This window comes from Anomaloglossus baeobatrachus, chromosome 3 (genome assembly GCF_048569485.1).
Source record: "Anomaloglossus baeobatrachus isolate aAnoBae1 chromosome 3, aAnoBae1.hap1, whole genome shotgun sequence".
In the NCBI taxonomy this organism is placed as follows: Eukaryota; Metazoa; Chordata; class Amphibia; order Anura; family Aromobatidae; genus Anomaloglossus; species Anomaloglossus baeobatrachus.
Window position 1 is genome coordinate 100,547,917 of NC_134355.1, and position 14,242 is coordinate 100,562,158.

The window sequence follows — 14,242 nt, forward strand, 5'->3', positions numbered from 1 at the left end:
GCTGCCGGGGGGGCCCACTCGCGGTGGCAGGAGTGGCGCACCGCTACTCAGGGGGGCCCGGTGGCCACGCTGTCACCGCCCCCCGCCGAGGATCGAGCTTTCAATTGCATCGGCATCGCAGGTGCCGATACAATTGAGAGCAATGATGAGAGAGTGAGCGGCGCTCTCTCTCATCATTCTCCCCGCTGTGACTGTCGGCGTTCTTCTGACAGCTCTGCAGCGAGTGCGGTGACGTCATCACTGCGCGCCTGCAGGGAGGTCAGAGCGAGCGACAGCAATGGACGATGCGCCGAGGAGACCGGATCAGCGGGGGAACGAGGAGAAGTGAGCCGCCCCTCTACTGACACTGGGCTCCCCTGACTCACAGGCCGGCCACTACACAGCGGCACTAGTACACATAGGGGCCCGGCAGCCGCTCTGCGTCTATGTGTAGTGCTGCTGTGTAGTGGCCGGCCTGTGAGTCAGGGGAGCCCAGTGTCAGTAGAGGGGCCCCTGACCTGGAGAGGCCACCAGCTGTGTCTGAGCTGCAGGAGTGCTAGTCCTGACCTACAGCAGACGGAATCTCCATCCTGCAGGACCTGCGATGATGTCTCGCCCATGTGACTGTGTGGGAGGAGACACAGGATGCCGGGCAGAAAGCAAGAGAACTGAATCCTGAAGGAGATTTGGACACATGATGACTGGTAATAAGAAAAGAGGGGACATGAGGGTGAGGGGGGGGGGTGCAGGGTGAGGGGCATATGAGGGCTGCAGACTGTGACAGAAGCATGTGAAGGGGTTTAGAGTGTTTGAGAGGGGTAAGTTGGGGTACAGGCAGGGTGAGATATGTGAGCAGGGTGTGTGAGATATGGGGGTGTATTGTGTGTGATATGGGGGGTGCAGGCTGTATGGGAAGCAGGGTATGTGACATATGGGGGTGTAGTGTGTGAGATCTGGGGGGTGCAGGCTGTATGGGAAGCAGTGTGTGTGTGTGTGTGTGATATGGGGGGTGCAGGCTGTATGGGAAGCAGGGTGTGAGAGATATGGGGGTGTAGGCTGTATGGGAAGCAGGGTGTGTGAGATATGAGGGTGTAGTGTGTGTGATATGGGGGTGCAGGCTGTATGGGGAGCAGGGTATGCGACATATGGGGGTGTAGTGTGTGAGATCTGGGGGGTGCAGGCTGTATGGGAAGCAGTGTGTGTGTGTGGGATATGGGGGGTGCAGGCCGTATGGGGAGCAGTGTGTGTGTGTGTGTGTGTGTGTGTGTGTGATTATGGGGGGTGTAGGCTGTATGGGAAGCAGGGTGTGTGAGATATGGGGGTGTAGTGTGTGTGATATGGGGGTGCAGGCTGTATGGGGAGCAGGGTATGCGACATATGGGGATGTAGTGTGTGGGATATGGGGGGTGCAGGCTGTATGGGGAGCAGTGTGTGTGTGTGTGTGCGATATGGGGGGTGCAGGCTGTATGGGAAGCGGGGTGTGTGTGTGGGATATGGGGGGTGCAGGCTGTATGGGAAGCAGTGTGTGTGTGTGGGATATGGGGGGTGCAGGCCGTATGGGGAGCAGTGTGTGTGTGTGTGTGTGTGTGTGTGTGTGTGTGTGTGTGTGTGATATGGGGGGTGCAGGCTGTATGGGAAGCAGGGTGTGAGAGATATGGGGGTGTAGTGTGTATGATATGGGGGAGCAGGCTGTATGGGGAGCAGGGTATGCGACATATGGGGGTGTAGTGTGTGGGATATGGGGGGTGCAGGCTGTATGGGGAGCAGTGTGTGTGTGTGTGGGATATGGGGGGTGCAGGCCGTATGGGGAGCAGTGTGTGTGTGATATGGGGGGTGCAGGCTGTATGGGAAGCAGGGTTTGAGAGATATGGGGGTGTAGGCTGTATGGGAAGCAGGGTGTGAGAGATATGGGGGTGTAGTGTGTGTGATATGGGGGTGCAGGGTGTGTGACATATGGGGGCAGGGGCGTAACTACCGCAGTCGCAGGGGTCGGAAGGAGAAGAGAGGTACTTGTTTTTTATTTTGCTGGCTGCATGACACATAGAGGCCTGGCTCCATGATACATGGAGGTCTATGGGACTGCATAATAAACATGAAGGACACCTTATACATGGACTAGAGGTGCATTATACATGGAGGAGTATGGTGCTGCATAATACAATATGATGATTTATGGCGCTACATTATAATACATATAGCACTATGGGGGCTACATTATAATAAATGGAGAAATATGGAGGCTACCTTACACATGGACACACATGGGTGTGCGTTATAAAACATGGAGGACTGTGGTGCAGTATAATATATGGAGTACTATGGGGTGAATTATAATACATGGAGAACTATGGGGGTGCATTATAATATATGACGGGTTATGTGGGACCCTTTATATTATACGGAAGGCTATGTGGAGGCCATTATAGTATTTGGAGATCTATATATAAGGAGGACAAAGATACAAGTATGGGATGGGAATGTTTTGTGCTGAGGGAAAAAGGCTCTTTCCCTCAGCACCCAGCTTTCCCATGCTCTGCTATACATCTCTCAGCACCCAGCTTTCCCATGCTCTGCTATACATCTCTCAGCACCCAGCTTTACTCTGTTATGGGAAAGCTGGGTGCTGAGGGAAAGATGGATATCAGAAAATGAGAAAGCTGGGTACTGATAGAGGGATTTCAGATCATGAGAAACCTGGGTGCTGAGGGTAAGAGCCAAGTGTCAGCATCATTATCCTGTACCCCGAGTGTCAGTGTCATTATCCCGCACCCTAAGTGTCGGTGTACGTGGAGGGGGGCCCCGGTCCAAATTTTGCACCAGGGCTCATCAAACTCTAGTTACGCCACTGAGTATTAATCACTGTATTCTACATGAGGGTGCCTACTGCTATCTGGCTCTGCACTGTGCTATATACAGGCTATGCTATATACAAGCTGTATGCTACATGAGGGTGCCTACTGCTATCTGGCTCTGCACTGTGCTATATACAGGCTATGCTATATACAAGCTGTATGCTACATGAGGGTGCCTAATGCTATCTGGCTCTGCACTGTGCTGTCTGGGTCTGCACTGTACTATATAGGTCTGCACTGTACTATATAGGTCTGTGTACTACATGAGGATACCTAATGCTATCTGGCTCTGCACTGTGTTATATAGGTGCTGTGTACTTCATGAGGGTGCCTAATGCTATCTGGCTCTGCACTGTGGTATTTAGGGGCTGTGTACTACATGAGGGTGCCTATTGCTATCTGGGTCTGCATTGTGCTATGTGTGTGCTGTATACTACATGAAGGTTCCTAATGTTATCTGGGTCTGCATTGTGCTATATGGGGGCTGCTTACTGTTATATGGAGGCTGCATAGTGCATATGGGGGCTACATAATACTATATGGAGGACAATGGGGGCTTCATAACACAATATGGGGGCTGCATACTACTATACCCCCAGAGTTGTATGTCCCCTCCACCCAGGTGCTGTATGTCCCCCCCCCACCCCAGAGCTGTATACACCCAGAGCTGCATGTCAACCCCCCACCTCACAGCTGTCCCCCCCCCACCTCAGTCACTGCCCTCCTCTAGAGCTGTATACCCCTTTCCTCAGTAATATGTATTCCCCCCCAGTATTGTGTTTGTCCCCAGCCTCTCTTGTGATGTATATACTGCAGTGTTAGTGTGCCCTATGTGCGGCCATGTCTGTTAGACAAGCCGGGAGGTGAGTGAGGCTGTTGCCGGCTTCCCAATATTAGAAATGTATATACAGGATAAATATATAAAAATAATGTGTGTGCGTGTGTGTGTATGATGTGTATCTATCTGGCAGTGTATATGACTGTGTCTAGATTTATGTCTATTTATGTGTTTTTGTGAATTTCTCTTTAAATAAGTATGTGTACGTATGCGTGTATGTGTATGTATCTGTGCATGTCTGTGTGTGGATGGGGCCCACTGAGACTCTTTCGTCCAGGGCCCACAAAAACCTGGAGCCGGCCCTGTTCTTACCCCCATCCCCATAATGTAGTAATGTCCCCCATCTTTTACTAATGTCCACCATCCTGAGTCCCTTTCAGTAATAATGTCCCTCAAAACAAGTAGGCGTGAAGGTGCACTGCACTGTTTGACCACACAAATGGTACACTGTGAACCAGTGCTTGGTTTGAACAGTCCTTTTGTGCTGACAGTAACCTTTTAAGTATTTATATCTTGAAGTTTTGAGAATTTTAGTTTAGTTAATCTAATTTTTTTTTTTTTTTTTTTCTATCGTAGCTGAGAACACTGACAGTAGAAGGATGTGAATACAAGAAAGTGCACCAAGACCTGGTGCGAGACCTTCTACGTCTCTCCACCAGCTCATATGGCCAGGTATGTTCTTCACATGTGTTCTTTTTTTCCCCTTAGCCATGCTTGTATTTAGCATAGAAAACAGAGGCACCCACTACAATAGGTAAATGGTATACTTTGTGGCCACAAAAAAGTGAGGTAAAAAAGTACAAGTTTATACCATATTTCTTTATCGTTCCTATGGGAGACCCAGACATTGGGTGTATAGCTTCTGCCTCCGGAGGAGACACATAATACACTAAAAAGTGTAGCTCCTCCCTCTGAGCATATACACCCCCTGGATAACCAGATCTAGCCAGTTCATTGCTTTGTGTTCAGGAGGCATACATCCACACATGCAGTCTCATCTGATTTTTCATTTTTGGAAAGTTTTTGAAGAAAAGCGGGTCCAAGCCTGGACTCCCGGCATGTCCCTTTTCACCCCACTGTGTCGGCGGTGTTGTTAAGGTTGATTCCAAGGCTGGAGCCTTACATGCCGCGCTCCTTCACCATCCCTCGGGCTCTGGCTTGAAGTGGGAGCCAGCACGGTTCTCCTTGCTTTGCAGGAGACCGGTCTCCATCCGCAGCCCTTCAGGATCCTGCTGGACGGAGCACTCATCCCCAGGGACTTGGAACCCTGCGTCTCAGCAAGCTAAGTACCTGAGACGTTTATATTCGGGGGGTCCCGGTACTTTATTATGGTGGGAGAGTGTGCTGTGTAACTTTTCTGACATTTCCGGCCGGTTCTCTGGCTGTCGCCTGAGAACCGCGCCGATGGTGCCTGCGCGCCGGCCGCATCGCTTAAATTTAGGCCCCGGCTTCGCCGGAGGCCTACTTTCGATTTCACTGCCCTCGCATGTCAATCATGCAGAGGGACAGTGCGGCTCCGCCCAGCGGCCGTTCGGCACAGGGGAGGGACACTCCTCTCTGAGTACATGTCCCCTCCCCTGTAAATCTCCTTGGCCCTCCAGATCCCGCTCTCAGAGCAGGTCCCGCCCCCTCTCCTCGCTTCGGCGCCATTTTCTCAGCGTTTTTCTCTGGATCAGCGCTGGCTGCAGCATCCCTGCTAAGCTGCTTAGGGGTCCGGGCTGTGGGATCTGGAGGGCACACAAACGGTCTGGTAAGCCACAACCTCCGGTTGTGGACCTTATATACTCTCTGGGGGTCATTCTGGCTCAGAGCCCCCACTTCAGCAGCATGTCTCACACGAGGAGCAAGACTGCAAGGCTGTACTCAATATGCACTGCATGTAAGCTCGTGCTGCCTAAACCGAGCACATATCCACATTGTGATGCCTGCTCTAACCTGACAATGCCTCAGCCTGGAATCGCCCCCCCCAGTGGTCCCTCCGGCTGCTCCGGCTCCGGTGGCTGAACCCCCGGTTTGGGTAGAATCCTTCTCTAGGTCAATCTCCCAGTCTTTTGCCGACTCCATGGGACAGCTGTCCCGGACTTTGCTGAACATGCATCAGCCCCCTTCTCAGGGCGCCTCTGCTGCTACGGCTCGCTCAGCAAAGCTCACAGAGGATTCATCATCTGGTCTCAGACCCCGTCCTCCTAAAAGGAGACGCAGGGTCCCCTCTCCTTCCTCATCCCGCGGCTTTGATTCACGAGCTGACTCGCAGGACGAGGAGGATGCCTTCACTGGGGGCTCGGACGCTACCTCCATGTACCCCATTGATCTGTCCGAAAGTGACGCAGATGCTAGTGATTTGATTGCGTCCATTAATTTTGTACTGGACCTCAATCCGCCTGTATCAGGGGAGCAACCCTCTCTGGCAGAAAACCACCAGTTTACCTCGCCTAAGAGGACAAAGAGTGTGTTCCTTAACCACTCCAGGTTTCAGGCCACTGTGACCAAGCCTAGGGCCTGTCCTGACAAACGCTTCCCAAAGCGTGGTTCTGATGACCGTTTTCCGTTTCCACCAGAGGTGGTCAAGGAGTGGGCTCATTCATCAAAGGTAGACCCTCCGGTGTCTAGACTCTCAGCCCGGACAGTTGTATTCAGTGGCTGATGGCACCTCTCTTAAGGATTCCACTGACCGCCATCTGTATATGAGGCGGCAGGGGCCTCGTTCTCCCCACCTTTTGCAGCAGTGTGGGCTCTCACAGCCATCTCTGCTTCTCTAGGGAGATGCATTCCCTCACGAGGGACTCTATGCCCGAAATGGTTGCCTTAACTTCCAGGCTTCAGCCTTTTCATCCTATGCCATGTCTGCCATGCTGGAGGTTTCTCACCGCACTGCGGTGACTTCGGCTAATTCTCTCGCTATCCGCAAGATCTTGTGGCTTCGAGAGTGGAAGGCAGACGCTTCTTCAAAGAAGTACCTTGCTGGGCTCCCATTTGCTGGGCCCAGGCTGTTCAGTGAACAACTGGATGAAATTACTCAGGAAGCTACTGGCGGGAAGAGTATTTCCATGCCACAAACCAAAGCCTGTCCAGGGCAGGAACCAGTCGAGGTTTCGTTCCTTTCGTTCCTCCAACTGGTCGTCCTCTAAGCCCTCGGCCTCGTCCTCTAAATCTGGCCCCGCCAGCAACGTCCTTGGTCGGTGGCAGGCTCTCCCACGTGGCGACGTGTGGTTTCAACACGTCTCCGAACAGTGGGTGAGAGATATCATCTCCCACGGCTACAGGATAGAATTCTATCCAGCCCGCCAAACAGATTTTTTCTGTCAACTCCCCCCTGCTCCAAGGCCGCCGCCTTCTCACAGGCCATGGCATCCTTGCAGGCCAACGGAGTAATTGTACCGGTTCCCGCCTGGGAACGGTTCAGAGCTTTCTACTCAAATCTCTTCCTAGTCCCCGAAAAGGACGGTTCCTTCCGGCCCATCCTGGATCTCAAGCTTCTCAAAAAGCATGTTCAGGTGCGGCATTTTCGCATGGAGTCTCTGTGATCAGTCATTGCCTCAATGACCCAAGGAGATTTCCTAGCATCCATCGACATCAAAGATGCCTATCTGCATGTGCCAATTGCAGTTTCACACCAGCGTTGGCTACGTTTTGCAATCGGAGAGGAACATTTCCAATTCGTGGCTCTCCCCTTCGGGTTAGCCACGGCCCCTCGAGTATTCACCAAGGTCATGGCAGCAGTGGTTGCGGTTCTGCACCTCCAAGGGTTGGCAGTGATCCTTTTTCCTGGACGGCCTTCTAGTCAAGGCTTCATCCAGTGCAGACTGTCAGCGGAGTGCCTCGCTCACTCTCGCCACTCTAGTCCAATTCGGGTGGCTTGTCATTCTGCCCAAGTCCACTCTGACTCCGACCCAGAAGCTCACGTACCTAGGGATGCAATTCGAGACTCTGCCGGCACTTGTGAAGCTGCCCTTAGTCAAACAGCAGTCCCTCCACTGGCGGTGCGCTCTTTGCTGAGGCATTGCCGTCATTCCATCAGGCACCTAATGCAGGTGCTAGGTCAGATGGTGGCGTCAATGGAAGCGGTTCCCTTTGCCCAGTTCCATCTGCGTCCTCTGCAGCTGGACATTCTCCGCTGTTGGGACAAGCAGACTTCTTCCTTGAACAGATTAGTGGCTTTGTCGCCACAGACCAGGGGCTCCCTTCAGTGGTGGCTTCGGCTCCTCTCTCTTCAGGGACGCTCCTTCCTGGCCCCGTCCTGGGTGATCCTCACCACGGATGCCAGTCTATCCGGCTGGGGAGCAGTATATCTCCTCCACAGAGCGCAGGGCACTTGGACTCCGTCCGAATCAGCCCTCTCGATCAATGGGCTGGAAATCAGAGCTGTCCTTCTAGCTCTCTTAGCCTTTCACCACCTGTTGGCGGGCAAGCACATTCGAGTCCAGTCAGACAACGCGACAGCGGTTGCCTACATCAACCACCAGGGCGGGACACTCAGCCTCCTGGCAATGTTGGAGGCTCAACGCATCCTTCAGTGGACGGAGAACTCCAAGTCCACCATATCCGCAGTCCACATCCCAGGCGTGGAAAACTGGGAGGCAGATTATCTCAGCCGTCATACCGTGGACAGCGGCGAGTGGGCTCTGCATTCGGCAGTGTTTCGGTCAATCTGCCACAAGTGGGGCACTCCAGAAGTGGATCTAATGGCATCCCGGCACAACAACAAGGTCCCGGTTTACGTGGCTCGCTCCCACGATCCTCAGGCCTTTGCAGCGGACGCGCTGGTTAAAGTTTGGTCCCAGTTTCGTCTGTCTTACGTGTTTCCCCCTCTAGTTCTTGCCCAGAGTCCTGCGCAAGATCAGTATGGAGGGCCGTCGGGTCATTCTCATTGCTCCAGACTGGCCCAGGCGAGCTTGGTACCCAGACCTGCTCCATCTGTCCGTAGAGGTGCCGTGGCATCTCCCGGACCGTCCAGACCTTCTCTCACAGGGTCCGTTTTTCCGCCAGAATTCTGCGGCTCTCAGATTGACGGCGTGGTTCTTGAGTCCTGGATCTTGACGACTTCTGGTATCCCTCCTGAAGTCATCTCCACTATGACTCGGGCTCGGAAGTATTTCTTGGCCAAGATCTATCACAGGACCTGGAGAATTTTCCTGTCCTGGTGTCGCTCTTCCGGCCATGCTCCTTGGCCTTTTTCCTTGCCGACCCTCCTGTCCTTTCTACAGTCCGGTCTACAGCTAGGACTATCCCTCAAGGGACAGGTCTCGGCTCTCTCAGGGATGTTCCAGCGCCGTATCGCCCGGCTGGCTCAGGTGCGCTCCTTCATGCAGGGCGCATCCCACATCATTCCGCCTTACCGGCGGCCTTTGGATCCCTGGGACCTTAATCTGGTCCTCACGGCTTTCCACAAACCCCCCTTTGAGCCTCTTAGGGAGGTTTCTTTGTCTCGTCTTTCACAGAAAGTGGTCTTTCTAGTGGCCATAACTTCCCTCTGGAGAGTCTCTGATTTGGCTGCGCTCTCTTCGGAGTCACCTTTTTAGGTTTTTCATCAAGACAAGGTGGTTCTCTGTCCGACTCCGGACTTTCTCCCTAAGGTGGTTTCTCCTTTCCACCTTAACCAGGACATTTCCCTGCCTTCCTTTTGTCCGGCTCCTGTTCATCGCTTTGAAAAAGCGTTGCATACTCTGGATCTGGTGTGGGCGCTCCGGATCTATGTGTCTCGCACCGCTGTTCTTAGGCGGTGCACCTCTCTTTTTGTGCTGACCACAGTTCGGCGTAAGGGCCTCCCGGTTTCTAAACCGACCCTAGCTCGTTGGTTTAGGTCGGCCATATCCGATGCCTACCAGAGTACTCAGGTGCCTCCCCCGCCGGGGATCAAGGCACACTCGACCAGAGCTGTCGGTGCCTCTTGGGCTTTCAGGCACCAGGCTACGGCTCAGCAGGTCTGTCAGGCTGCCACTTGGACTAGTCTGCATTTTGTTTACTTACCGTAAATTCTTTTTCTTATAGTTCCGTAATGGGAGACCCAGCACCCTCCCTGTTGCCTGTTGGCAGTTTCTTGTTCCGCGTGTTATCACCGGCTGTTGTTGTAGACAGAGGCTCCGGTTGTTCCGGTTCTTGCTCTATCTCTACTTGTGGGTGGCTATTCTCCTTCAGCTTTTGCACTAAACTGGCTATATTTGGTTATCCAGGGGGTGTATATGCTCGGAGGGAGGAGCTACACTTTTTAGTGTAGTACTTTGTGTGTCCTCCGGAGGCAGAAGCTATACACCCATGGTCTGGGTCTCCCATTACGGAACTATAAGAAAAAGAATTTACGGTAAGTAAACAAAATTCTCTTTTTTTTCTTTATCGTTCCTTTGGGAGACCCAGACCTTGTTTACCTTGGGTGTTTAGCTTCTGCCTCCGGAGGACACACAAAGTACTACACCTAAAAGTGTAGCTCCTCCCTCTGAGCTTATACACCCCCTGGTGAGTAGACCCAGCCAGTTTATCGCTTTGTGTTCAGGAGGCATACATCCACACATGCATTCTCATATGATTTCTTTTTTGGAAAAAGATTGAAGAAGCGCGGGTCCACGTCTGGACTCCCGGCATGTCCCTTTCCACACCACTGTGTCGGTGGTGTTGTAAGGTTGATTTCCAAGGCTGGAGCCTTACATGCCGTGCTCCTTCACCATCCCTCCTGGGCTCTGGCTTGAAGTGGGAGCCAGCGCGGTCTCCATGCCGGGCAGGAGACCGGTCTCCGTTCCACAGCCCCTTGAGGACCCTGCTGGACCGGAGCACTCATCCCCAGGGACCTGGCCCTGCGTCTCAGCAGCTAAGTACCTGAGACGTTCATTTGTGGGGGTCCATGTACTTTATTGTATGGGGAGAGTGTTTGCTGTATTTGTTTTGGCATTCCCGGCGGGTTCTCTGGTTTTCGCCTGAGAACCGCGCCGATGGTGCCTGCTCGTCGGCCTCGCTGCTCAAATTTAGGCTCCGGCTTCGCCGGAGGCCTAGTTTCTGGTACCTTCCCTCGCATGTCACTCCCGGCGGCCGTCCTGCACAGGGGAGGGACACTTCCCCACTGCTTGTGAGTGATTCCTTCTCTGCAGGTCTCTATGGCCCTCCAGATCCCGCTCTTTTACAGGGACAGCCCCAAAGTCCCGCCCCCTCTCTTCGCTCCGGCGGGCATTTTTTTGAACAGGGTTCACTTGGCGCTGGGCCATCCTGCACTCTGCATCTCTGCTGAGGTGCTATTCCCTGGGGGTCCGGGCTTCGGGATCTGGAGGGCACACAACACCGCTCCAGCGGTCTGGTAAGCCACAGCCGGTCTCCGGTTGTGGACTTCTGAATATACTCCCTGGGGTGCATTCTATTTGTAGGAGCTGTTTTCCCCACTCCAGCAGCATGTCTCACATGAGGAGCAAGGCCCCAAAGCTTTATACTGCATGCGCTGCATGTAAGCTCCTGCTGCCTGAACCGAGCACCTACCCACATTGTGAGGTCTGCTCTAACTTGCCGGTGCCACAGCCTGGAGTCTCACCCCCAGTGGTCTCTCAGGCTGCTTCTGCCCCTGTGGCTGAACCCCTGGCCTGCGTAGAGTCCTTCTCTAGGTCTATATCCCAGTCATTTGCTGAGTGCATGGGACTTCTGTCCAGGACGTTGATGAATATGCATCAGCCCCCTTCACAGGGTGCCTCTAAAGTGCTTGCTAAGGGTCCTTTAGGATCCCTATCCTCTGACCCCCGTCCACTGGAGCTCACTGAGGATTCATCATCAGGGCCCAGACCCCGTCCTCCTAAGAGGCGCCGCAGGGTCTCCTCTCCCTCCTCATCCCACGGCTCTGATTCAAGAGCTGACTCGCAGGATGAGGAGGATGCCTTTACAGGGGGTTCGGAGGCTAACTCCATGTGCCCCATTGATCTTTCTGAGGGTGACTCAGAAATAAGTGATTTGATTGCTTCCATTAATTCTGTACTGGATCTCAATCCGCCAGTATCAGAGGAGCAACCCTCTATGTCAGAAAAGCACCAGTTTACCTCGCCTAAGAGAGTAAAGAGTGTGTTCTTTAACCACTCCAGTTTTCAGACCGCTGTGACCAAACCCAGGGCCTGTCCTGACAAACGCTTCCCAAAGCGTGGTTCTGATGACCGTTTTCCCTTTCCACCTGAGGTGGTCAAGGAGTGGGCTCACTCCCCAAAGGTAGACCCCCCGGTGTCTAGGCTCTCAGCCCGGACTGTTGTCGGTGGCTGATGGCACTTCCCTTAGGGATGCCACTGACCATCAGATTGACCTTCTGGCCAAATCCGTGTATGAGGCGGCGGGGGCCTCGTTTTCCCCAACTTTTGCAGCAGTGTGGGCCCTCAAAGCCATCTCGGCTTCCCTAGAGGAGATGCATTCCCTCACCAGAGAATCTATGCCTGAGATGGTTGCCCTAACTTCTCAAGCTTCAGCTTTTTCTTTTTATGCCATGTCTGCCATGCTAGAGGCTTCCCACCGCACTGCGGTGGCTTCGGCTAATTCCCTCATTATCCGCAGGGTCTTGTGGCTTCGAGAGTGGAAGGCAGATGCCTCTTCAAAGAAGTACCTTGCCGGGCTTCCTTTTGCTGGTTCCCGGCTGTTCGGTGAACAGCTGGATGAAATTATTAAAGAAGCTACTGGCGGGAAGAGCACTTCCATGCCACAAACAAAGACCAGGAAACCTGCCCAGGGTAGGATTCAGTCGAGGTTTCGCTCCTTTCGTTCCTCCAACTGGTCGTCCTCTAAGCCCTCCGCCTCGTCCGCTAACTCAGCTAAGGACCAGAAATCCAACTGGCGCTCAAAACCGCGTCCGCAGAAGACCGTAGGAGGTCCTGCCACTAAGGCAGCCTCCTCATGACTCTCTGCCCGCTCCAGCAACGTCCTTAGTCGGTGGCAGGCTCTCCCACTTTGGCGACGCTTGGTTCCAACACGTCTCTGATCAGTGGGTGAGAGATATCATCTCGCACGGCTACAGGAGATTCTCTTCCAGCCCGCCAAACAGATTTTTTCTGTCAACTCCCCCCTGCTCCAAGGCCGCCTCCTTCTCACAGGCCGTGGCAGCCTTGCAGGCCAACGGGGTAATTGTTCCAGTTCCCGCCCGGGAACGGTTCAGAGGTTTTTACTCAAACCTCTTCCTAGTTCCCAAGAAGGACGGTACCTTCCGATCCATCCTGGATCTCAAGCTTCTCAACAAGCATGTTCGGGTGCGGCGCTTTCGCATGGAGTCTCTGCGATCAGTCATTGCCTCAATGACCCAAGGGGATTTCCTAGCGTCCATCGACATCAGAGATGCCTATCTACATGTGCCAATTGCAGTTTCACACCAGCGTTGGCTACGCTTTGCAATCGGAGAAGATCATTTCCAATTCGTGGCTCTCCCCTTCGGGTTAGCCACGGCCCCTCGGGTATTCACCAAGGTCATGGCAGCAGTGATTGCAGTTCTGCACCTCCAGGGATTGGCAGTGCTCCCTTACCTGGACGACCTTCTAGTCAAGGCTCCATCCAGCGCAGACTGTCAGCGGAGTGTCTCGCTCACTCTCGCCACTCTAGCCCAATTCGGCTAGCTTGTCAATCTTCCCAAATCCACTCTGACTCCGACCCAGAGTCTCACGTACCTAGGGATGCAGTTCGAGACTTTGCCGGCACTTGTGAAGTTGCCCTTAAGCAAACAGCTGTCCCTCCAGTTGGCGGTTCGTTCTCTCCTGAGGTCCCGCCGTTATACCCTCAGGCGTCTGATGCAGGTGCTGGGTCAAATGGTGGCGTCCATAGAGGCCGTCCCCTTTGCCCAGTTCCATCTGCGCCCCCTGCAGCTGGACATTCTCCGCTGTTGGGACAAGCGGCCTTCCTCCTTACAAAGGTTAGTGGCTTTGTCGCCACGGACCAAGAGCTCCCTTCAGTGGTGGTTTCGGCCCCTCTCCCTGTCCCAAGGGCGCTCCTTCCTGGCCCCGTCCTGGGTGATTCTCACCACGGATGCCAGTCTATCCTGCTGGGGAGCGGTATGTCTCCACTACAGAGCACAGGGCACTTGGACTCCGTCCGAGTCAGCCCTTTCAATCAATGTGCTGGAAACCAGAGCCGTGCTTCTAGCTCTCCTAGCATTTCACCGCCTACTGGCGGGCAGGCACATTCGAGTCCAGTCAGACAACGCGACAGCAGTTGCCTACATCAACCATCAAGGCGGGACACGCAGCCGACTGGCAATGATGGAGGTTCACCGCATTCTTCAATGGGCGGAGGACTCCAGGTCCACCATATCCGCAGTCCACATCCCAGGCGTGGACAACTGGGAGGCGATTATCTCAGCCGTCAAAGCGTGGACGCTGGTCAATGGTCCCTGCATCCGGCAGTATTTCAGTCGATCTGCCGCAGATGGGGCACTCCGGACGTGGACCTCATGGCATCCCGTCACAACAACAAAGTCCCTGTTTACGTGGCTCGCTCCCATGATCCTCAGGCCTTCGCCGCGGACGCTCTGGTTCAGGACTGGTCCCAGTTTCGTCTGTCCTACGTGTTTCCCCCTCTAGCTCTCTTGCCCAGGATCCTGCGCAAGATCAGAATGGAGGGTCGTCGAGTCATCCTCATTGCACCG

The 14,242-nt window shown here is 53.9% G+C and overlaps 1 protein-coding gene across 2 annotated transcripts in view; it reads left to right on the forward strand.

Annotated features, from left to right (window-relative positions):
• Window positions 1–14,242, forward strand: part of PSME4 (proteasome activator subunit 4) — a 250,124-nt gene that overhangs the window by 155,622 nt on the left and 80,260 nt on the right. For both annotated transcript variants that reach the window (XM_075339344.1, XM_075339345.1), the window contains one exon: window positions 4,246–4,341. In XM_075339344.1, the coding sequence (XP_075195459.1) occupies window positions 4,246–4,341 (96 nt within the window). The remainder of the gene's footprint in view (window positions 1–4,245; window positions 4,342–14,242) is intronic.